This window comes from Megalops cyprinoides, chromosome 17 (assembly GCF_013368585.1).
Source record: "Megalops cyprinoides isolate fMegCyp1 chromosome 17, fMegCyp1.pri, whole genome shotgun sequence".
In the NCBI taxonomy this organism is placed as follows: Eukaryota; Metazoa; Chordata; class Actinopteri; order Elopiformes; family Megalopidae; genus Megalops; species Megalops cyprinoides.
Genome location: NC_050599.1, coordinates 14,940,893 through 14,963,971, shown reverse-complemented (window position 1 = coordinate 14,963,971; position 23,079 = coordinate 14,940,893). Strand labels below are relative to the sequence as shown.

At 38.6% G+C, this 23,079-nt stretch overlaps 1 protein-coding gene across 2 annotated transcripts in view; it reads left to right on the top strand.

The window, feature by feature from the left end:
- The window catches only part of adgrg6 (adhesion G protein-coupled receptor G6), a 50,246-nt gene extending 32,527 nt beyond the window's left edge, over positions 1–17,719 (top strand). For both annotated transcript variants that reach the window (XM_036549775.1, XM_036549774.1), the window contains 19 exons: positions 333–415; positions 559–611; positions 708–758; positions 843–979; positions 1,305–1,419; positions 1,718–1,806; positions 2,132–2,333; positions 2,410–2,575; positions 3,842–3,982; positions 4,329–4,448; positions 5,186–5,231; positions 5,961–6,067; positions 6,470–6,597; positions 7,016–7,284; positions 8,626–8,728; positions 8,983–9,266; positions 9,655–9,756; positions 10,464–10,619; positions 14,095–17,719. In XM_036549775.1, coding sequence (XP_036405668.1) covers positions 333–415; positions 559–611; positions 708–758; positions 843–979; positions 1,305–1,419; positions 1,718–1,806; positions 2,132–2,333; positions 2,410–2,575; positions 3,842–3,982; positions 4,329–4,448; positions 5,186–5,231; positions 5,961–6,067; positions 6,470–6,597; positions 7,016–7,284; positions 8,626–8,728; positions 8,983–9,266; positions 9,655–9,756; positions 10,464–10,619; positions 14,095–14,276 — 2,534 coding nt within the window. In that variant the 3' untranslated portion in view covers positions 14,277–17,719. The remainder of the gene's footprint in view (positions 1–332; positions 416–558; positions 612–707; positions 759–842; positions 980–1,304; positions 1,420–1,717; positions 1,807–2,131; positions 2,334–2,409; positions 2,576–3,841; positions 3,983–4,328; positions 4,449–5,185; positions 5,232–5,960; positions 6,068–6,469; positions 6,598–7,015; positions 7,285–8,625; positions 8,729–8,982; positions 9,267–9,654; positions 9,757–10,463; positions 10,620–14,094) is intronic.
- The last annotated feature ends 5,360 nt before the right edge of the window (positions 17,720–23,079 follow it).

Sequence of the window (23,079 nt, the reverse complement as noted above, 5' to 3'; positions counted from 1 at the left end):
TTTTTAGTAGATCAAGCCTTTATTAATGTCAATATGACCTAAGAATTCAAAGTTGTTTCATGTTATCTCAGTGATATTTTTTCTTGCCATTGTCTGTTATTTAATAAAACATGATTTCGTTTTTGTGTTACAAAATATTCACATTTTATTCACCATTCCTGATTAATTGCTTGTTATTCATAGTAATGCTTTAATATCATTAAAGATAATTTGTGCTCTACCTTTGTGCTCCTGCTATGCAACACAGAAAATGAATTTAAATAGTCCTGAATTTCCCCAAAACTCAATATCATTGAAAGTAATGGACTGAACTGATTTCCTTCCATTCACAGAGGGACTTTTCTACAGGGTCTCATTTATTATAAAAGACACCCTGGCACGAGAACTGGAGGTAGAGAGAACTGTAACATTTTGGGTAAGATAGTACTCATATACTTTAAAATACAATACTTATACATAGCGTGTTTATTGTCAACATGCGTGCCTTTTGTATATGCTATTTCTTCATTATACAGAGATATTCAATTAATTACTTATTGCATCTTTATTTTATTACAGCTTAATCAAACATTTCAAAACTGGACATACGCTGTTTACGTTATTGATGTGAGGTGAGAGCCATATTCCTATGTCTCAGTCTTATGTATTTGTGTGCTTTTCTGAAGTGTTCTAATGTCAGTGTGATCTCCCTGCTTTGTATTTTCCAGTGTCCAGCTAGCTAACAGTGACTCTCAGTCAGGACAGAGTAGTAGTCAACGGTAAGTCTGGGCTGGTAACTGGTATGACCCCCACATCGTCTTGGATTTTCCACTGTGTTTCAATATGGTTTCTCCCACATCCAGGTACACTTGCCAAGCTTTGCTCATGTACAAATACGCCACGGATGTGCTGTTGCAAGAGACCGCGATCGAGAACAGGCTGACCAACCAGACCATTGGGAACGGACTGGTCCTGGCCAATGTCGATGTCCAGCCTGTAGGTGCGGAAATGTCCCATTCATTTCATTGCAGCTCTGTGCTCCTGTATACCTCTGCCAAAATTACAGCTCAGAAACAATCCGCTCATGCAATGCAAAGCAGGAAAAAAAAAAAAAAGAATCTAATTTAACGCCTCAGGATTCATTCGTTGCCGGCGTCCAAGCTACTGTTTCAATTTGGGGCTCTGAAATTGGATTATGTTACAAAGTACCTAACACCAAGGATTCTGAACATTTTGATTTTTTAAATCAAAGTACATAATTTATCAGCGCAATAAAAAATGCATTTAATGCATCCCTGTGTTTTTTTTTATTTCCATCTGCTTAGAAAACTGTGTTGCAGAAGAAAGTCCTTTGCATTACAACTGGCCTGAAAGCAGACCAACAGTTACCCAGTTTGTGCCCTGCTTCCCCAATAAAGCCCAGAATGCCTCCCGAACATGGTGGGTTTCTCTCCATCCTGGGACATCATTATAAACCTTCATTTCTTTTGTAGTGTACTGGCAGTTCGTGAAAATTTTGGCACATCCGGTAATGTCAGATCATTGCTAACAGGCTGAATCATAGTGATGTGCAAGTGATTTGAAGATTTATCAGATTTTATTCAGAAAAACTTATTTCACTCAAAAAAGGCAATAAGTGCCATCTTCCTAAAGGCTGATTTAGGGTAAACACTTTCCATTTTTGGAAGAAGTGGTGGTTTGATTGAATTGGGTGACATTGTTGTCACTTTCTTTTCAGCTCATTAAACTTGCAGAACTATACTTCATTTTGGGAGTCTCCTGACTTTGGTAATTGCACTGATATAGATGGCATTGAGGTGTCAGCCGGTAAGTCCCTGAAAAACATTAAATCACCTCTAAAGTAAGTCTGTTACTTTATATCTGTCAACCATGCATCTTAAAAGATATGATTTATCACATAGAAACACAGTTTGAAGACAAAAAACAGAATAGTTCAGGCTCACTTGAGCTCATGTGTATAAAGTCTAGTTGCAAGGCATGTTACCTGAATTGTCTCAGTGTATATCCAACTGTATAAATGGGTAACACGTAAAAAATGTAAACTATGTAGTCTTTCTGGGTGAAAGCATCTTCTAAGTAAACGTAATGTTATCAGCAGCAGTTCCTCGCACCATCTCATGTCTCTCTTCAGAAAACGCTGCAGATGTAGCCACCCAGCTGGCCGACATCACACAAAATGAGCTTTCCACAAATGAGGTCTCGAAGGTTGTCACCAAGCTAAAAGAGATTGTCAACGTAGCCAAGATCAACGCATCGCTGGCCTCCACCATGGTGACCATTTTTTCCAATGTGATGACAAGCTCAGACACAGCGCTTGCAGCCACTTCAGAACTGTAAGTGTCCCTGTCTTTTGCAGTGATATGAATCAAGCAACATGCAGTTGTGCTTACCCTGTATGTAATGGTGCAGGGCCCTGAAAACGGTGGACGAGATGGTCCTAAAGATTGTGTTCGAAGGACCTTCCCTGAGTATCACCTCCAAAAACCTGGCTCTTGGAATCTCCGCCTTCAACTCCACCGACTTCAACGGGACGTCTTTCAGCGCATTCATGGCTCCCAACACCACTGATCTCCAGGTATAGCTCCTCAAAGCAGCTTTTTTGCTTTTAAAGGCAGATCAAACAAACATATTGCCAGCACATTCCTTAAATGCATGAATGAGTGTGTAGTGGTACATACAAGGAGAAACATACATGAATCAAAATGGATGATGTGTGACAAAACTCTAATCTAGGGAGAGTGATTGTGGGGACGTTCCAAACATTTTAAAATCTGCAGACAGGCCAAACACTTACACATTTGCATTGTAACTTGACATCTTTTGTGCTTGGTGTGTGCATGTACATCCAACTTAAAACCCCAGGGTTAATTTTCAAACGTTTCTCCATTTTTCTGAAAATTTAACATAGTCACAAATGTCAAATTCAAAACTTCAAGTAAGCTACTGATAATTTTTCTAAGGATTTTTTTCCCCTAGCCTTAAGTGTCTTTTGTGAACTTCACGTAACTCTTTATTCATCCACAGAATATGGAATGAATTCAGATTGAATAAAAGGGTTTTGACCAAATGAGGGGAAAAAAGAGGTTTTGCTTTAGTCTTCACAGATTAACCGAGGTTGGAGGAAATACACAGTGCCACACTCATGGGAACGAGTGGGTGCTGACCCAGACTCAGCCAGGGATTCTTGGAAGGCTGTCCTAGCGGAAAACCTTAGATGGAAAGCGTAGCTCTGTGTAAGGGTGACTCATAAAAATCAAGCTTGTTTATACCATTCAAACTGAGTGGCAGGATGTATATTTGTCTAAGTCACTGAAGCGTACTTTTTGTACCTTCAATATTTTTCATGGTTTTGCAATTCCCTGTAATTCTATTTTTGTCTTGCACGTGGTGTTTTTTTCTTCTGTTATGTAACAAAAAAATTAAATAGGAAATCAGGAAGAACATGTAAACAGCATGCACTGCAGTTTTTTATTATTTTACTAAATTATATCTGCACCATCACACATTCCATCTTACTCCTTCCTCTCCCTTTAACTATGATGCTGAAGCAGAAGTTATATACCTGCGCTGCTAAATGTAGCTTAATATGGACATATGTGGAGTAGCGATGTTGGCAAAGTTCAGAGGGCTTTGGATCCTAGATGAACCTCAGGGTTTTGGCCTCAGATCTGAGGAAGGATGCTTGAACCGTTGTCATAAGCCTTGCCTCAAACAGTTTCAGAAAAATTCAGTTTTGTAAGTAGATTACGGAATACGTAAGGTGTAAAATTACGAGGCGCTCTCGATAAGGGTGTCTCGTAAGTTAATGCGGATGGACCATGTGGTTTATCTTCCTGCGCAGATTGACTTTGAGTCGGGGCAGCAGGACCCCCTGGCTGCGGTCACACTCCCAGCCACTCTGTTGAGCAACCTCAGCGACACAGAGGCGGAACTCATCTCCCGGATAAATTTCATGTTCTTCAGCAAGATTGGGCTATTTCAGGTGAACACCCTTTTCTCCAAGGCACACACCGCACACATCTTTACACGTACATATGCATGCAGGCACACATATATGTGCACACACACGTGCGCGCACGCACACACACACACACTCACACCTTTCTTGTAAGAAACATTTTGAAAATGAAATGGACTGAATAATTACGCTTGCACACATGCATGCAGACACACATATATGCACACGAACACATGCGCGCACACACACACACACACACACACACACACACACACACACACACAAACACACACACCTTTCATATAAGAAACATTTGAAAATGAAATGTTTTGAATAATTACAGAATTATGATCATTTTTGTTCTCTTCAGGATCACAAGCCCAGTGGCCTGAACTTGAGCAGCTATGTAGTGGCTAGTAGTGTAGGAAATCAGTCCATCAAGAACCTGCGAGATCCTGTAGAGATAGAAATTGTTCACCTGCAATACCAGGTAAATGAACCTGACCTGACGTCCCAGTCTCAAACATCCTCCCACAGTTTGCATTCATTCAAATGTTTAGCTACATCATACCTGTGGGATGGACAGTTGATTACAAGTGAATCCATTCCACATTCTCAGAGTCAAATCTCATTTTGAGAAGGAAGAGAATCTACTCAATGACAAGTTCTGGAATTTGAACCCCTGGAGTTGTTTGTTAAAAAAACTGCTTGTTTTCTTTTCTTCCACTTTTCTTTCCTTTCCTTCCATTTCTGTATCAGACCCTTTTGTTTGATTAAGTGCTTATGTTCAAATGTGCTATAACAAGACCAAATGAATGACTGAACAACCCAATATGTCCAGCTATCTTTACTTGTATGGTGTGATGTTTTCTCGTTCTTTACATGGAATCCGATTCAAATTAATCCAATTTTGACTTTTAACTGTCTTTCTCTCTTTCTAATTGAAGCCCAGTGGGTTGTTGGAAAAATCTTTTTATTTCAGACCCTGTTTTTATTTTGTTCATTTTATTTTAATTAAACTGCACCCAGCAACTTTATCACTCTGAATGCATCCAGCTCAAATTCATCTCACTGCAGATGAAAAAAAATCACTTAAGAAAAATGGAATACCTTAGCAGTTGTGCCAGTAGTATTATATTATTACATTAATGGATATTTCTTAGTTATAGTAATTATTATTATATCGGAGAAAACTAAGATTAAATTCACTGTGTCTATTTCTTTCAGCCAGCACCAAGGCCAGTGTGTGTATTTTGGGATTTTTCCATCAAAAGTAAGTGCATGGAGAAACTATTTTTTTTCTCATTTTCACTAAGGTATTAAAACCATGTAAATGTAAAAAAAATACCTCTCAAGGTTGAATTGATCAAAAGTTGAAATTCTGTGGGTTCAGGGTGGGTGCAGGTAGCTCTGTCTGTTACTGTGGAATGAAACTGTGCATATTCAGGCAGACAGAAATGAAATGAGGGAGGCCTTCAAAAGGGTGTTTTCCTTTTAAATTCCAAGTTTACCTTTCTCAGCAGGAAGTGTTCCCTTTTAATAACATGAGCAGGATTCCTTCCTACAGTCTTTTTCACTAGAGTGTTGTAATGTAGATGTTAATGTTTGGCAAATGATTGGAAGACAATGACTGCAAGAGTATTTCTGCAGTGGTTCCAAGTGTATAGTTCTGCGCAAAGAGGCTGTGTCACACATAAAAAGCCTCCATGCGAGTGAAACAGCGTGTTGATATATTTGCTCTTGACCCGGACACAATGAGAATTCAAACCTTGTTGGTAACCTCTGAAAACAGCAACCTGTATTCATATGTGAATATGATCTTAGCAATAAAAAGACCAATAGCTACCATAATTCCGAACACATTTTCATTTAAATCTCAGGTCAAGCACACAGTCAATTGGAAGAATGTGTGAAGCACCAATGGTGACTCTGTGAAAACAGCAAGGCTTTTTCGGGCCACTCTTTTGGAGTGTTTTAACTAGTTCCTCTTTCTCTTTATAAGACGGCACTGGGGGCTGGAGCAAAGAAGGCTGCACAGTCAGTCCAAATTCCAACGGAAACAAGACCATCTGTCTCTGCGACCACCTCACACACTTTGGCATCTTAATGGTAAGATACCAGTTTCTTCTGCAACACTTCCACAGGAGCAAAAGCTCACTGTAGTGGAGAAGATTGGATGTTATGGATACTGGGGCATTCTAAGACTAGATTTTGTCTCAGAGGAAAAGGTGCAGAAATTAAAAAAAAAACTGTAGGATTGCTTACTCCTTGTTTGTAGTGCACTTTTACCATTATGGTTTATATATGAACTCTAATAGTAGATATCAGTTTGAAGTCAGTTATCATGGTAGTTGAAAATAAATATGACATAAAGTGTTTTGTTGAATGTACCAAGCATGCACAAAATTATCAAAATGCCAAAGCCAGCCTTTTCCTTGGGTCTTATTTACTTGCACATTGCCACTTCTGGCTTTTACTGTGTGCCCATGTTGTCCCTCTGTTTCCCTGCAGGACATTTCCGGCTCTGCAGATAAGATTGACGCACAGAACACCAAGATTCTGACCTTTATCACCTACATTGGCTGTGGTATCTCTGCCATCTTCTCAGCTGCTACGTTGCTCACATATATCGCTTTTGAGTGAGTTTTTCAGACCGCAAGGCAACCACGGCAGATGGGTGTTAAACTACATGTAGCTGGCTAAAAAACCTGTGTGAAGGGGGCTGCTGAGTAACTCATTCCTGTTCCTACTACGTTCCTACATAGGGGTGGGATGTTAGCAGGTGTTGCTCATCTAACTGCTCCTAGGCACCCTGTGGCTCATTAGGAAACTTTGAATTGCTCTACAATGTCAGTGCAGAGGTTTTCACTTTGAGATGACGCTACTACTGTATGCAGTAGTATGCGTATGCAGCTGTATGCAGCTAGCAATTCCGACACAGGATTGTATAAAGAAGAAAAAGCTGTATTTTGTACCAGGACTGCATTTGTTTGTATTTTCCACCTTGTTTCAGTCAGTGTTGAGTGTGTGTGTTTGTGTGTACGCGGCTCTTTGCAGGAAACTACGGCGTGATTACCCCTCCAAGATCCTGATGAACTTGAGCACTTCGCTGCTCTTCCTCAACATGGTGTTCCTCCTGGATGGCTGGCTGGCGTCGTTTGACAAGCAGGGCCTGTGCATCGCTGTTGCCGTCTTCCTGCACTTTTTCCTCCTCACATCCTTCACCTGGATGGGCCTGGAGTCTATACACATGTACATTGCTCTGGTCAAAGTCTTCAACACCTATATTCGGCGCTACATCCTCAAATTCTGCATTGTTGGATGGGGTGAGTCATGCCTGAAAATCAACGTTAATATATTAACTTTATTATCGACAAATCTTTATTAATTATTATTTACTAATTCATTTATTTAATAATTAATCTCAACAATAATGCTCTGATTCCTGGCCTATTTTTTGATGTTTCGCTCCCCTCATTTTGTTCAGAACTAATCTGTCAAATGGAAAATGCCAAGACCCCTGACATAACATGGGTAAATTGATATGCCCTTTTATGTGCAGTAAAATAATTTTTCTTTGTTGACTAAATGTCTTTATTGGAATGCCCCTCCAAAAGCAAATTTGTCAGCATATCATTGTCTACAGACAATGATATTATAGCTTATCTAGATTGTATACATACAAATACTATGTCAGATGAACACAGGTAATGTGCGGTCTTTTAATTATTTTTTAACACAATGGAAACAATAAATAACTTATTTACATAAATACTGACATAAAGTAAATTCAAAAACTATAGATTGCCACAATGCATAACTATTTATATAAATTATTATATAAGATCAATACAAAACAAGAAGAGATAACTATATATGTTTTAAGTTTTTCCAATCAAATAGATGCAATAAAAAATAATTTACATTTATTCATTTGGCAGACGCTTTTATCCAAAGCAATTTATAAGTAAGGCAGAGTACAACACAAGCAAAGCCATACACAACATCACAAAATCAGTTCATATTTCAGTTGTGATACCGATAAAAAGAAAAACCTCTTTCATCAAACTTGGTCTCATCACCTGCATGGTCAGCTGCGCTAAGACATGCATCCAAATACTTTGCAGCTATCAATAGGCAGAGATTATATCGTAGTTTTATGTAATCCTATTGTTTACCAACATCTGACTGAACACCATGTACAACACATTTCTGGTATATAGCAAAAAAGAGAATGTATGTCCTGAAATGACAGTGATAATGTACAAAGGTAGATTCAGGTTCTTTTCAGTAATCAAGAGGACCAGTGATGATGTAAAAATATAGGCAGGGTTTGTGCTTCTATTGCAGAGCCAATTTCATGTGCTGATAATACATTCAACACGTGCATTGAACACGTGAAAGTGGCAACCCTCCTGTACATGACAGAACAAAAGAGGAGTTTCTAAGTGTAAAAATTCAGCAGAGAATGAGTTAATCTCATATGGCTGCAATTTGCAGCGTACAGGTTTTTGGGGTTAAGTGTACATGCTTTATACACAAATGTGTTGATTTACAAAAAAGTAACGCCAGCCATCTCATGTACAGAGTGTCTTCCATTTGTGCTATGGACAAAAAACCTGAAATGATTTTACATAAAACATAGTGAAATATTTCATTTTGTCTAGGCTTGCCTGCTACAATCGTAGCCATTGTGGTAGCAGTTGACAGGAACTCTTATGGGAAGGAGTACTATGGAAAAGAGGAGAATGGCCAAGGCTCCTCAGAATTGTGAGTCTTATATCAAATATTACGCTATGTATTTTCGTGGTGTTTATTAACATAGGAAATGTCATTATCCAGGACAAATTCCATAGCTCTCTTTTCATGTGTTGTCTGTTTATTCAGCTCATTGCCAACGCCATTTGGGTTAAGTATCTCGTTCGATGCACCACCGCAGTAAGCTGTGGTAACAGAATGGAAAAGGCAATGCACTTCTCTTCCTCCCACAGCACTCACATGCTGTGCCTCTTCCTCCCCTTTAGCTGTTGGATCAAGAGCCATGTGGTGTTCTACGTGACATGCGTGGGCTACTTCTGCATTATCTTCCTGATGAACGTGGCCATGTTCATCGTGGTCATGATCCAGATCTGCGGCCGCAACGGCAAGCGCAGCAACCGCACCCTCCGGGAGGAGATGCTCCGGAACCTGCGCAGCGTGGTCAGCCTCACCTTCCTGCTCGGCATGACCTGGGGCTTCGCCTTCTTTGCCTGGGGCCCCGTCAACCTGGCCTTCATGTACCTCTTCTCCATATTCAACTCCCTGCAAGGTGCGCCCTTGTTCTTGTCACTTGAGAACTGTGGAGGGATGCAAGAAAACAGTTTCTCTATAACTCTTGTGTTTCTTCTGAGCCTCACTTATTTCTGCATATGGGTGCTTCAGCTTCATGGGTCACTGTTTCAAGACAGTGCAGCATATGGTTGAGTAATATTAATGATCGACACTGGCCCTGTGGTCATGTAGTGTGCCCTCTCTTCCACCAGAGGTCTCCCCTGTGTCTATAAATCGCATCTTAACTGTGAACTTTTCTTGTTTTGTAGGTCTTGTTTATGCTGTGTAACTCTACTGTCATGTCAGCTAGTCTCTGGGTAACACATTTAGAGCAGTGTTATATTCAGTGTTATTGATGCTTCACTGTTCATTCTTGTTTCCCGCAGGTTTGTTTATCTTCATATTTCACTGCGCGTTGAAAGAGAATGTTCAGAAACAATGGAGGAGATACCTGTGCTGTGGAAGGTTCCGTCTCGCAGACAATTCAGGTAAACACACCCTCACTCCTTTTTGCAAAGTTAGCACAATAATATCAGTCATGTTAATGTTTCTCAACTCTTTCCCGGTGCAATAAGGTAAGTATATTTCATTAGAATGTTTATGATCAGAATTGGTCTGATTCTGTGTAATAGTTTAAAACATTCTGGAGCCATGGAAGGAGGTTTAACATAAATATTAACTAAAATATGCAGTCATACAAGATAATAAAATACACAAGTCAAATGAGATGCATATATTTATTTTTATTTTTTCTTAAAACTTAGCAACAGTGAATGTTGAGAGTAAGGTTTGAGTTAACCTGCACAATAAACTGTCCCTGTTCTTCTTGGCTTGTCTGTCATATTTTTTTAATTTCAGTCTTCATTAGGTTGACTGTCTGGCTTTCTTATTATTTCAACTTTACAGTAATCTACTTAAAGCCCCCATTCTACCTGTTCCAGAACCCAGTAAAACCTAACTTTATTGCTTTCTTCCAGGTTCCACAAATAACAGTGAACAGGGTTATTGCAATACAAACCAGAGACCTTAACTGAACTGTAGGCTTCATACCCTGTAAAAAGGGAAATTTAAAAAAAGCATATTTATAAAATACCAGAACTAAAAATCTGTATTCTTTTAGTTTTTTATTTTATTTTATTTAAACTAACCATGGTTACCCTTTGAATTGTAATTTTATTGTAATGTGTTGTCACAGATTGGAGCAAGACAGCCACTAATAACACAAAGAAGGTCAGCTCAGATAACCTGGGAAAGTCACTCTCCTCCAGCTCTTTTGGTTCCAGCACTGTTAACTGGACATCCAAGGCCAAAGCAACTCTAAACCCCTTTGCTAAGAGGGGCAGTAATGCAGGTATGGCACACGGTTTGTATGTGCGTGTGTTTGCTGGGGTGGGATCAGATACTGCTGTCCTCTACAAAAGCATTGGTAATGAATAGCAGAACCTGTAGTGATAGGATAGTCCTACGCAGTACTGGAGGAAAAAATGACTTTTTCACTGAAGTACAGGTGCCTGCTGAGGTGTTTGTATATGAAGTAATTTATACACTTCTTTAACTTCAACTTTCTTTGAATTAATTTACTTTATCTGCATCTCTAAATCATTGTAAACCTCTTTCCTAAAGAGTGGTTTTAATTATCATCAGTGCTAATGTATGTGTGCTTGTACAAATCTGCTGTGTTTGTTCAATACTTTTCTGTCTTTCCGGTTAGTGCTGAGCAGCTCTACACTCTAATTTTGCTTTGTATTGAAATTTACTATTCTGTACCCAGGACTGAAAGAGTAAAGCATAGAAAGCACTCTGGGAAAACACACTTTTTCTAATACAGTTATAAACAAATATTACTTTTGTTGAGAGACATGTTGTATTAGTAAATTCTAATAATAGGTTCAATATGCAGTTATCAGTTAGCACAGTGATGGATTACAGTGCATTTTGTACACAGCCCAATGAGGAATTGTCCAAGAAATTTTTGTTCATCTCTCGATGTTTTGCACAAGTGAAGTGGTGCCTGATCCTTATACTGTATTTATGTTTGTGGTGTAGATAATTCCCATGAATAATGGCAAGGCGAATCCTGTCGAGGTAAAAAGACATCATAGCCAGCTTGACTCCATGCTTCCTTACATCGTGTGATTGGCCTTCCTCCCATAGGATGATAAGTGCAACATTAAGACCTTTTAAGGCACAAGGCTCTAGTCTGCCATTGACTTTTTGATTTTTATGAAGCTTTTATAACTTTTGAGAAACTGTCTCATCCTTTTACAGTGATTTGTTCAAGGACATACAGATCCATATAAAATATCACACTGTAGGCTGCAAGTATTTAGTGTGTGCCATAATTGGGGTTCAGCGTTTCCCATGCAGTTGATATCAAGAAAAATGAGTTGCATTCAGCCACATCACAGAAGCGGAATGGTTAAATTGGCAGGTTGACTGCCTTGCTCATTTGAAGGGTCTGAATGTTGCGCTCACTCATATAACACTAATTCCGCTATCATGGGAAGCTACTGTTTTCCGCTTGCATCAGATGTACCACAGAAAGCACACAGCCTGCATTGCAGCATCAAAATATCATTTTGATACCATATGCTCAGTGTGCATTCCAAGCCCCCCCTAAAAACCAAAAAGAGCTCATTCAGTCATCACGTTGCATGATGTTAGTCCAGTGGTATGCAAACGTACAGATATGCTGACAAGAACAGGGTTTTTCCAGGCACTGGAATTATGAACCAACCCGTACCGCAGTGCGCCATGAATAGAGTTTATACTGCAAGTGTTCATTAGGTTCTCAGCTTGGACCAATTAACATATTTCGCCACAGTGTTTAACGTGGCCCACCGCTAATATATTTCAGCTCCTGCACAGTGCTGGCTGACTGCGTAGCTGTATACGTGAAAAAAAATAAATAAAACTGAATCAAGTTCAATGTGATGTTTTGAATCCCCTCTAACCTACCCACCCCCAAAAATAAGGAGAACTCACCAGCCTGAAAAATACATTTCAAAAGATTACACCATGGGCAAACTTGGTCTACTTTATTAGTTTCTGACAACAGCAATGGTACGCTTCCTGTGAGTGAGCTCCAATATTATGGGTTTTGTAAGTGTACTTTAATGTATGTCATTTAGAGCCATTCTAATCTCTATGATATTTTACAGCATAGGTATGGCAATATAATAGCTCAGACTCAGAGTTTTGAAAGTGTTTCCTCTTGTTTCTCTAGCCGGTGTTTGTCTCTCCTTTTCGTCCCCAGAGGTCTGTCATTGCTGAGAAGTAAAGCTCTAACTGTCTTTGCCAAGACTGGTCTCTCCCATCGCTTCCAGATGTGTATATATGTCCAGTTAATCTCTGCAATTTAGTTGACAATGCTGTCATATTTGACTGATCCAAAGATTAATTAGGCCAAGGGACGTATAGGCTGACCTGATTTGGCACGGCATTGCGGTGGAAGTCACAGCCTTAAAAATTTAGGAGCCCATGCCTACAACACATGTCATCAAGTGATTGAATTGCTACACCTGATAAACACAGCAGTTACTTTCCATCATGGTGCATTTTCAGAATGCATCTATCTCTATTACAAACACGGTTTGTAGGTCCTTGTAAAACTCTGCGTAACGATGGAGAAGATGGTCATTTTAAATAAAAGATTGAAATTACAGCAGTGATATAACTGTAAAAAATATGTCTGATTTTGTACAGACAGATGTAGAGTCACTTACCAAGGAACCACTGGTACACGTAAGAAATCACCAGTGTATTTTGCTACATTGCTGCATTTCGGCAGTGCGTTCCACACACTTGCCTCTTGATGTTTTTGTTTCTGTCTTTGCTCATATAACTGTTCCAAATACGCACTGTTCGTTTTGCCGGGCACGACAGGGAAGGAGCTAAGCAGCCAAAGTTCTGAGGCCAACAGCTAAACCCTTTGTTCTGAAAGCTGTGCTCCCAGCCAATCTCTCACCTCTCTTTAAGTCAGGCTTTCTGAAGCCTGTTCTGGAAGCAGTTGTTCTTAGATAATCAAATCCCTGTGAAACAATCCCAAGAATTGCACATGGCACAGCAATCAGAAATAAATGAAAAAAAAAAAGCGGTGGAAAAAGAAAGTGTAAAACATGTTGGCATGGGCTGAAGACTTTTGTGCAGTTATCATTTTGAGTGGAATTTCTATGGGATCTGAACCTGCATGTGTCCCTAGAATGTATTCCATCAGAATGCACAGACACACATGCACAGCTGGAGACATAAAATTGGAACTCAATTTTAAACAATGTTGTAGACCTTTTAGATCAGATATTTAATATGCAAACCCATCCCAACATTTGTTATTGAATTAATCTGCTGGTGTGTTAGATTATTATATATAAAAGAAAAAATATATATGCAGTGTGTAAATCTATCTATGTAGAAATACAGTAGTAGAAATATAGTAGTATTGCTGAAGAATCACCCTCCAAGTAAAGATTGTACTGTAATTGTTTAAAATGGGTTGCCAATAATTTCATCTGCAATTATATACAGTACATACACTGTGTATATATATATATACATATATATATATATATATATATATATATATATATATATATATATATATATATAAACGTGATTGTGTGTGGGTGTGTTCATCTGTGTATTTTTTCTTTTTTTCATTTTTAATTTGCTAACTAGGCCTTCCTTTAAAGCAGATAACCTCATGTAGGAAGTATGAATTCACATCAAAGTATGCATCCATTTCAAAGACATTCTGGTCGACAATGGACAGTCCTACCATCACACTCCTTTGATATCATTTTTGCTCTTCTGTATTTTCTTACGGCCAGGTAAAGGTTACTCCAGCCAAAGCAGCCCCAAATTTGGTCCATCGGATGGGGACGCGTCCTCTTCCATCATCCCTGTGCACCAGGTCATTGACAAGGTCAAAGGTTACTGCTCGGTCCGCTCTGACAACTTCTACAAGAATATCATCATGTCGGACAGTTTTAGCCACAGTACCAAGTTCTAGCCCTGCCCCGCCGCTCCTGATACTAAAGACTTTAACATCATCCCAGGAGTTCTCTTATCTCGAAAACCGGAGTGTGAAGAATATGTATACACTGTGCAATGCTGATAACCAACGAAACAGTAGTAAGGGAAACCAAAAACATAAAGCGATAGACGCGTAGGTCAGCAGAGAGGAAGTAGCGAGAAAGCGTTGAATTACATACTGTGATGTTAAACTTAAACTGGTTACACGTTCTGTAAATATAATGTTTTTGTGGCTTAATTCTAACTGCTTTCTGTGCATACAGTTAGCTTGCACATATGATGAGAGGGAGGTCCTTGCTTTCTCAGTAGCGAGCCTGCTTTCTGCTCACAGGGATCCAAAGGCTGCAGTCCTGCAGCTCTATGCAATAGGCAGGAAAGAGAGAGAGAGAGAGAAGCTGTTTCAAAAACAAGAATGTTCTGGGACATTCCAAACCCACGAAAGACTGTCAGAAATGTGGGACTCATGACTACGGCACTGCTGGCTTCAGAAAGGGAACAGTTTCACCTTTAGTAGCACTCTGTTTTGCTGTTTGTGAGCCTTGTGACTTTTGCTGGGAAGCACCGTGTTGTTATGTTATGACCTTACAAACAGAAGTCCAATATTGCATAAAAGGCTTATTTTTGTCAACTTATTATCACAACTGTTATTGTTTATACTGTTTTTTTTTTTTGTTTGTTTGTTTAGCTTTTGCCTGCAGATGCTCTACTACTGAATAACAGTTTCAGAAAGGGGTGTACGGCCTTAATCCACTTAATGCTGTTTCCTTGACTTCTATGATAGATTTACAACAGACCAGTGAAAGACAATGTTATTGATTTGCTTTTGCAGAGAGATGGGTTAGAGTCACAAGGAATATAATGCCAACTATAGTGTCAGTTTTAGGTGACAGTGACTCATGATGCATACAGAAATACATCTCATAAACCAAGTAGTTTCATGTTCTTTAAAAGGGAACCTTTTCAAAATTCTTCCGTTCTGCCATTGCATTTTGGTGACCCATCCTGTATGTCTTGCTGTACATCACGAGTATTGTTTGCACAAAGTTAGCTTGAAGAAATCCCTTCTGTCCCATTCATAAGCTTGTTTAGTACATTGAACATATCTATCGTTTAAGTGATGCAACCTTGTAAACAAGTTTTCTTGTGTATATTTGAAACAATAGAACAATTCCTTTTATTATTATCCTATTGTATTTATTTCTGGGACACAAAAAAAAAAAAAAACAGCCATAATGACGACATTGAAACTACCCGCCTCAAATCCAACCTCTCTGGTTGCGATGCTGCCAAAGAACAGTGTGAAAAAGTGTGGTTTTGGAGAGAGAGCAATTCACTGCAGATTAATTTAGTCAGATAAATGAGGGGCAGTCAGGTTTTGGATGCAAAATTCAATTTTTTCCAACTTTTTCTAATCTGGGAGAATAGCATCACAGATAATTTACCACCTAGGGTCAAATGTATAATGTTACAAATGTTTGGAGGAGTCTTTGTGTAAGTATTTATTGTACACTGGATTCCATAATACTGTTTGTCAGTCATAAATGAAGAAAAAAGACTTAAGTGCATTTTTGCAGTTGGAGGGGATGCTTTTCACAACTCATCATTGAACTGGAAAATTACCATTGAGTTGTCACATATTTGCAGAAGAAAAACAACAGTAGCCACTTTGAAATTAAAAATATAATAGGGAGGGGCAGAATACAAATATCCTCTTAGGATTATTGATGTCTGTATCACCACATAGTGTAATATAGGTAGGAATATGTAATACCTTTTAAACTTACATAGAAGCTATCAATGTCCATGGTGTAGAGAGAATGAGTTTTATTTTTTAAATTTTCAGCAATATATTCTGGAAGAATTCCAAAGAATTCTCAACAGTGAGTTTTAATGATGCTGGGAAAGCAGAGAGACTCCTAAGAAGCCGCTTCAGGTCATGGGCAACAAATTACAACTCAGCAGTTCTGCATTTGACAATATATGAAAGCTGTAGAAAGGGTTTGGTGTCACATTATGTTAGTTTTCTATGTGTTCAGTGCTTGCTTTTTATTAGTATGAAACTGGCTTTAGACATTTTAATTTATATGACCCAATAGGGTAGTTGATCTCATTCTAACAAACATGTAAATAGGTAACACGAAGGACAGGAGATATTACAACATGCATAGAAAGATTATAAAGCCTCTATGGTCATAGTTAATGTGGACACAGAGCAAATTCAAATGTTAACATGTAAGTGGACATCCTACCTTAAATATACGGTGACTGAAGTAATCACGCAAAAGCACAGCATGGAGTGTCTGGGAAAACTGTACAGGAAAGAGACAATATTCCTGACGTTTGGAGAAGTTATATTACCCCTCACTCAACTCAACTTGCTAATAACTATTGACAATTGGATGTGCGGTTGTATTCCTGATTCCCTCCATGGTCAGCAAACTTTCACTATGCAGTGAAGTTAACATATCCAGCAAGTGGTTTGCTGCAAATCTGTTGCTCTCTGGGAAGGACAATATTGCAGTGATGCCTTTTTTGCCAGAGGTCAAAAAGAAAATGCGAAATCTCATCCTATTATCCCACTTAACATTAAAACGATATGGTTTCCAGGGCTGAACTTCTGGTGTCACACAATTTTGGAAGGCGCTGTCGTTCAGAGATAATATTCCTGAGGGCAGCCAGACTTTGGAACTTTTACTCTTTAAAGTGCTTTCTTTTAAAAAATGCTCACTTCCAACCTAAGAGGTTTGATCCAAAAAGTTACTTTTAGGCAGAAATCAGCACCAAGTTAAAAGTTTAACCGTGCAGAGTTTTACATGATGGAGTGGAGAGAAATGATCTGTATTTAAATTCAGTACAAAGTTGTCCTCTAGACCACATAAGCACAAACGTTCTTCCATTGAAAGTGTCTGCTTTTCACTCTGGCTGGAACTCCTCCAAAAAACCTTGGTGTAGTATATGTCTGTGTGTAATAAAGAACATTTATCAGGTATATGAAACGCCTGTTTGTCGTTTACACACTGCGATTAGAGAAACACACTGATACCAAATTAAGGAGCACATTCTTACCAATAAAAACTTAATCAGTAACAGTGTGACTTAGCAGCCATTAAGTTTTCATAAGAGTCATAGTTGGACAGTGATGCTAATGTCCCTCTGGCCAGCTACGCCTAATATAATTTATGGGTTGTTGCAAAGATTGTTCATTCCTGACAAGAGAGCCATTAAAATGATTTCATCTGATCATTTTGGCTTGGCTTCCTCTAAGCTTTTTTTTGGTTCATTCATGGGACTATAAGTTAAAATGATGCACCGTCAAGTCCGCTGATTTTAAGTAGTGCAGTAAACCTTGCAGGCAAACGAACAAATTTAGCTGTTTCTTAATACACATGCACACACAACACACACACACACAAACACACACACATACACACACACACACACATATATTTGCACAAACAAATACACATAGACACAAGCACACAAGCTGTCACCTTGTGCTGTAACCTTCATGGAATTCAAATGGTTGATTAGAGATTCTTTCTGCAAATCTGTTTCATGAATTTTAAATAAAACTCTGTACAACATGATTATATTTCTGTGTATTTTATATATGTATTTGATATCAGTTAAACAATTTTACTAGGCATAACCCTAGGGTTAGATTTTCACACACTGCTTTGCAAGGCACTGTTTCTAGATGGATTAAAAAAAAAAAAAAGAAAAAACCAAAGAACACCCAAGGTGAGACCAGGAAAAACTGACTTATTCCCCAGTCCTGGGCAAAAGGTGCCATTTACTTGAATGGTGTTAATCAAGCACACCGTGCACATCCTCAGTACAAATGGTTCTCTGGGACTCGCATGGTTCTCACTTGTGGAAAGGTGACCGTAACCTGACCTTTACAGGATGTAAACACAGACACCTCTTTCAAACATGACGTGGGGTACTCTTAGGTAACTGTAGGCGTGCCACTCTCACACTGCCACAGGAGATGAAAAGGTGGAAATGGGATACAGCTGTGTTTCTTCAGGGTCCACTGAGATCAAACAAATACCTGCAGTATTTGCCATCAGCTGGAACTGGCTTTGTCACATGACTCATTTAATTTTCAAACACCACAAATGGTAGACAATGAATGATATACCACACACAAGAGACTCCGTATAGTACAGTTTAGTAATTAGTATCATATGATAGTGGTAGTTCATGTATCCAAGAGCATTGCGGTGCAAAGAAACAGTAATGTTTTGTCAAATTTTAAGTCATTAAAATGATCATGGTGGGTATGATGAGCAATAGAAGACCAAAATTTGAATATAGTTCAAAATCAAGAGTCAGTCTTATTCACATCATTTTCATTGTTTTTTTTTTTTAAATAAATTGTTTTATTTCTCCTATCTTGGATCCTCTGTTCCTGTGGTTGCTGTGGGCATCATTAAATGAGGTTGGGAAAGAGATTCTGTGTTTTGGCATATTTCAGCATGGAGATGTTTCAGGTTTATTATTTTGTTTACACCAAATGCTTTCATAAGATTCAAAAGAACAAAATCTTGCCACTAGCAATAAAAGTCACAACACCAAAGTGTCTGCAAGCAACTGCTGTTTTCTGGAAGGACTGAACTTTCATTAATGGTAATTATGTACTGAACTCTGAACCAAGGCCCAAGTATCCAAATCATAGACAGGGCTCTCTATTTCAATATCTATAATAATAATAATAATAATAATAATAATAATACATTTCTCACATTACATGACTGTTATTTTAGAGACACTCTTATCCTGAGTGACTTACATAAGTTACAATTTTTACATGCTATCCGTTTATATAGCTGCATATTTACTGAGGCAATTCTTTAGTATCTTTCTCAAGGGCACAGCAGCAGCACCCCAGTGGGGAATCAAAACAGGAACCTTTTGGTTACTTTTGTGCTTGGTGGATGTGTCCAATTAACACATGAACACACAGATGGATTTAGTTTTAAAACTGTGATTTATTTGCAGTTTAGGAACCATTTTTCCAACCTCATTTTTATTTAAAATAACTGAATGTGTTCCTTATTTATGACCATTTGACATGTTTATTTGGTTATTTCTTTCTGTGGTTGAGCAGTGTTAATAGAAGAAAAGCAATTAAGTGTATTTTTTTTGTTTTTTTTAGAGAAATCTGTTTTTAAATGTAGAACATTATAAACAGGATTGGTTGGACAGATATCTGCCTTCCTTAAACCCGCATATGGAGGAAATCTTTGGGATTTCAGTAGCTGTCTTGCTCTATCCCTTAAGACCAGTATTTTCCACAGTCAAGAGCTATGGATCAGGAGAATCCATTGGGTGATATTGCATTTATTAGCAAACAAATTAAACAGCTGTCTTAGAGTATGAGCCACAATGAGAGAAACAACTTTACAGGATTTCACACAGTCACTCTGTCTTTTGTTTTGAATTAAGTAAATAAACATGAATAAATGTCAATTTGCATTTTACTTAATTTTAGTTGTTTTACTTAAATTTTAGTTGAAATAGTATTAGTAATAGTTTAACAAAAGTTATTAAATGACCTTTGATTTTGAATTTTTTGTGATACAAATATATGGTAACTGTATATTTATATTGCCACCAAATTGACATTTAACCTTTGAAATAATATCATATTTGTATGAAGCCCATCTGTGCACACAGTAAGAACTGGGTTGCTACATCTGTGTTATACAACTTAATGTTAGAAGATAGCAGGAGTATAGGATGGTATTTAACCTCTATTCCCAGGTAAAGGTTATAGGTTACAATATTTAATTTCTATAAATGCAATCGATGCAAGTGAGGTTTTTCTTGTGAGCGTGCTCCAGAGAGTTGATAAAGTGTTAAAATCGTAGAGTTCTCCATCCTTAAACTGGGGAAGGCATTTGTTTTGCTACTGCTCTCTGCCTTGGCAGTTAGGGTTTTCGCCTGGACATGTATATTTGAGGTCTAGCCAGAAGGACGTGTTTTAGCATTTTGCTTTGCCCTAACCCAAGGCTTGATTTCTGAAGTGTATGTAGTATTCAGACCAGCTTAGAGGCCTCAAAATGGTTTCTATCGTTTTGCTGCCACTGGTTTGTGTAGCAGTGTATGTCTGACAGTGCCTGCCCACAGCCCACTCTCCAACACGTGCCAGACTCAAACAGAGCATTTTATTATAACCATATTTGCGTTGAACCACAAATGTATAACAGGCGGTCACTGTAGGGAAATCAACAGCATGGATTTTTGCATCCCATCTGTGCCTTGTGTGTGTGTGTGTGAGACTGTGTGTTTTTTGTCTTTTTATTTGTTTTTGATTAGACTAGCATTTCTTAAGAAGATTAACATTTGTTAAGAACGGCGCCATGGATTCCTGTCAGATGATTGTTCTTGTTCTAAGTGTGTCTTTATAATAACTGTGCAAGTGGTTGCATTGAAATATATGATTTTGACTTCATCTATAATGGTGTTGCATGGCATGGTAAAAGCAGCCAGCAAAAATATTTGACATAAAAATAGCTGCCAATCTATAAAGTATTTTTTAAATGTATGGGTCGGTAGAATCATTTGTTTACCCCTTTTTTGCATTATACCTAACCTTGTAATTGTACAATTCTTTTTTATTTGTTTGAATCAGTGAGATCATTTTGGCTGCGAATCCAGGTCTTGTAACATTAGCAGCTGTTTTAGTTAGTGGTTACCTCAGTTTTGCAGATGGCTTTTTATATGCAGTTGACTACACATGGTCAATAACATTAACCATTAATGACTTAGGTTTGGTAGCAGTTATGTACATTTTAGGAGTGAAATATCACTGGGCAAGCTTAAACACAAGAGGCCATCAATATACATCAGGTTGATGTAGCTCTATACTGGACAGAAATTCCACTGAAAAAATAATTTTGCTTTGGTCTCTTTCATAGACATGATCAATTCTGAGAAACTTTACTCTGCTTGCAAACCATATAATATTGCCTTGTAGCTGTTGTAGCTTGTAGTTATTACATATTTTTATCAGTTATTAAGGGAAATGAATGCAGTTCACCACTCAGGGATGCTTAGAAAAACTGCAGGACTGTGGATGGTTTGCTGCCCCTGTATTGTAGCATCTGAGTGGAATTTGATAGTATCATTAATATAAGAAGCAGATTAAACAGATGGATTCCAGACACAATATCACTAACAGAGGTGTGAAATGATTGTAGGTGTATATTAGATTTTAACATTTATAAAGTTACTCCAGTTTCTGTAGTTTAAAGTAGAATATGGTACACATGCTTGGCAATATGCTAGTCTATCAAAGGGCCCCACTGACCACTGTACTTAATCCATTTCTATTGTTAGCCATTTTACTCTCCAGAAAAACATGAAACCATTTTGACTGGTTTGAGGTGACTTCAGTAAAGGAATGCACTAGGGAAGCTGTGGGGATCTGTGGGTCGCTCACTTCACCACCAAGGAGCAGGGGTTCGGGAGAGCCTGTGTTTGTTCTCCCCTTTCTGTTGGTAAATGAAAGCACCACAAATTCCTTCCAGAGGTTTCCTGTCGAACCCTTCCTGTGAGGTAAACCAAGGTCCTTCCACAGAAGGGAGAGACAGGGAGGGAGTCAGCTCCACAGAAATGAGGGGGTACTTCACAGCGCTGGTTAGATCCAGATGCCAAACAACGGTATTGATCTGAGGTACCCCCCTACCCCATCCCACCCCAACCAACTCCTCCTTCCAATTTTTCTAAATTGCCACACAATTACATGAATCTTGACTTTTTTCCTACTTTTTTCTACCTTAGATGGGAACGGCATTTACCCAAAAATAAAAAAAAAAAAACAGCTACAACAACAAAAATAGAGAGAAAAAGCATTACAGCTTTTTTAAAATAGCTACCTAGCTCTTTGGAAACATTTACCATTCCCATTAATCTTAACCATAATCATCGCTCTGTTTGATGCCAGTGCTCTTTGGCTCAGACAAGTTTTTACCGGCCTGCTGTTCCACCTCCCACAGAACGCTACAGCAACGTGGACAATTACCGGCATCCATTCCCACAGCTCCTAATGGGCTGCTGGGTATCGCATCCATTCCCACAGCGCCTAATGGGCCGCTGGGTATCGCACTGTCTGCTCCGCACCATATTTTGCACTGATGTGGGAGGCATCCAGTGATCTAAATGCTGGAGCCCAAATCAACAAAGTTATTGGCGGCAGAAAAACATCCTGCTGCAAAACCCATCAGAGAAACGAAGAGGCCATGACTTAATTAGACTCGCAATCCGTTTTTGGTTGGGCGGCTAGACCGACAGCACGACTGATTGAGTTGAACTGGGGGTCACATGTGTCACTCAGCTGAGTTTCATTATGTACCACAGTCACACAGAAGGGTTCTGTGATGCATTGCTACAGAAGAACATTCACTGTGAGAAAGTGTCATTGTTACAAAGAAATGGCATGTTCTTTAAGTTGCCAATTTTATTCATGAAGTACATTCATGAAACTGACATAATAAATACACATTCAAATAATAGTCTTGGTCTAGTTGGCACAAGGCAAATAAAATTTGCCCATAGGTGCTAATCCAGCCCTGTTGCATGTTTATTACTATCTAATTGCAGCCATATGTTCACAGAACGGTAAAACTGTGTATTTTTCTAAATGTAACAATAGGAGAATTACAATGTTAGAACTGGATTTCACTTTTGTTTCCTTTAGATATATTTGTAGGAGTGTACAGTGGACAACCCATGATACACAATGTGCCTTATTTTTAGGCTTCAGTTACCTT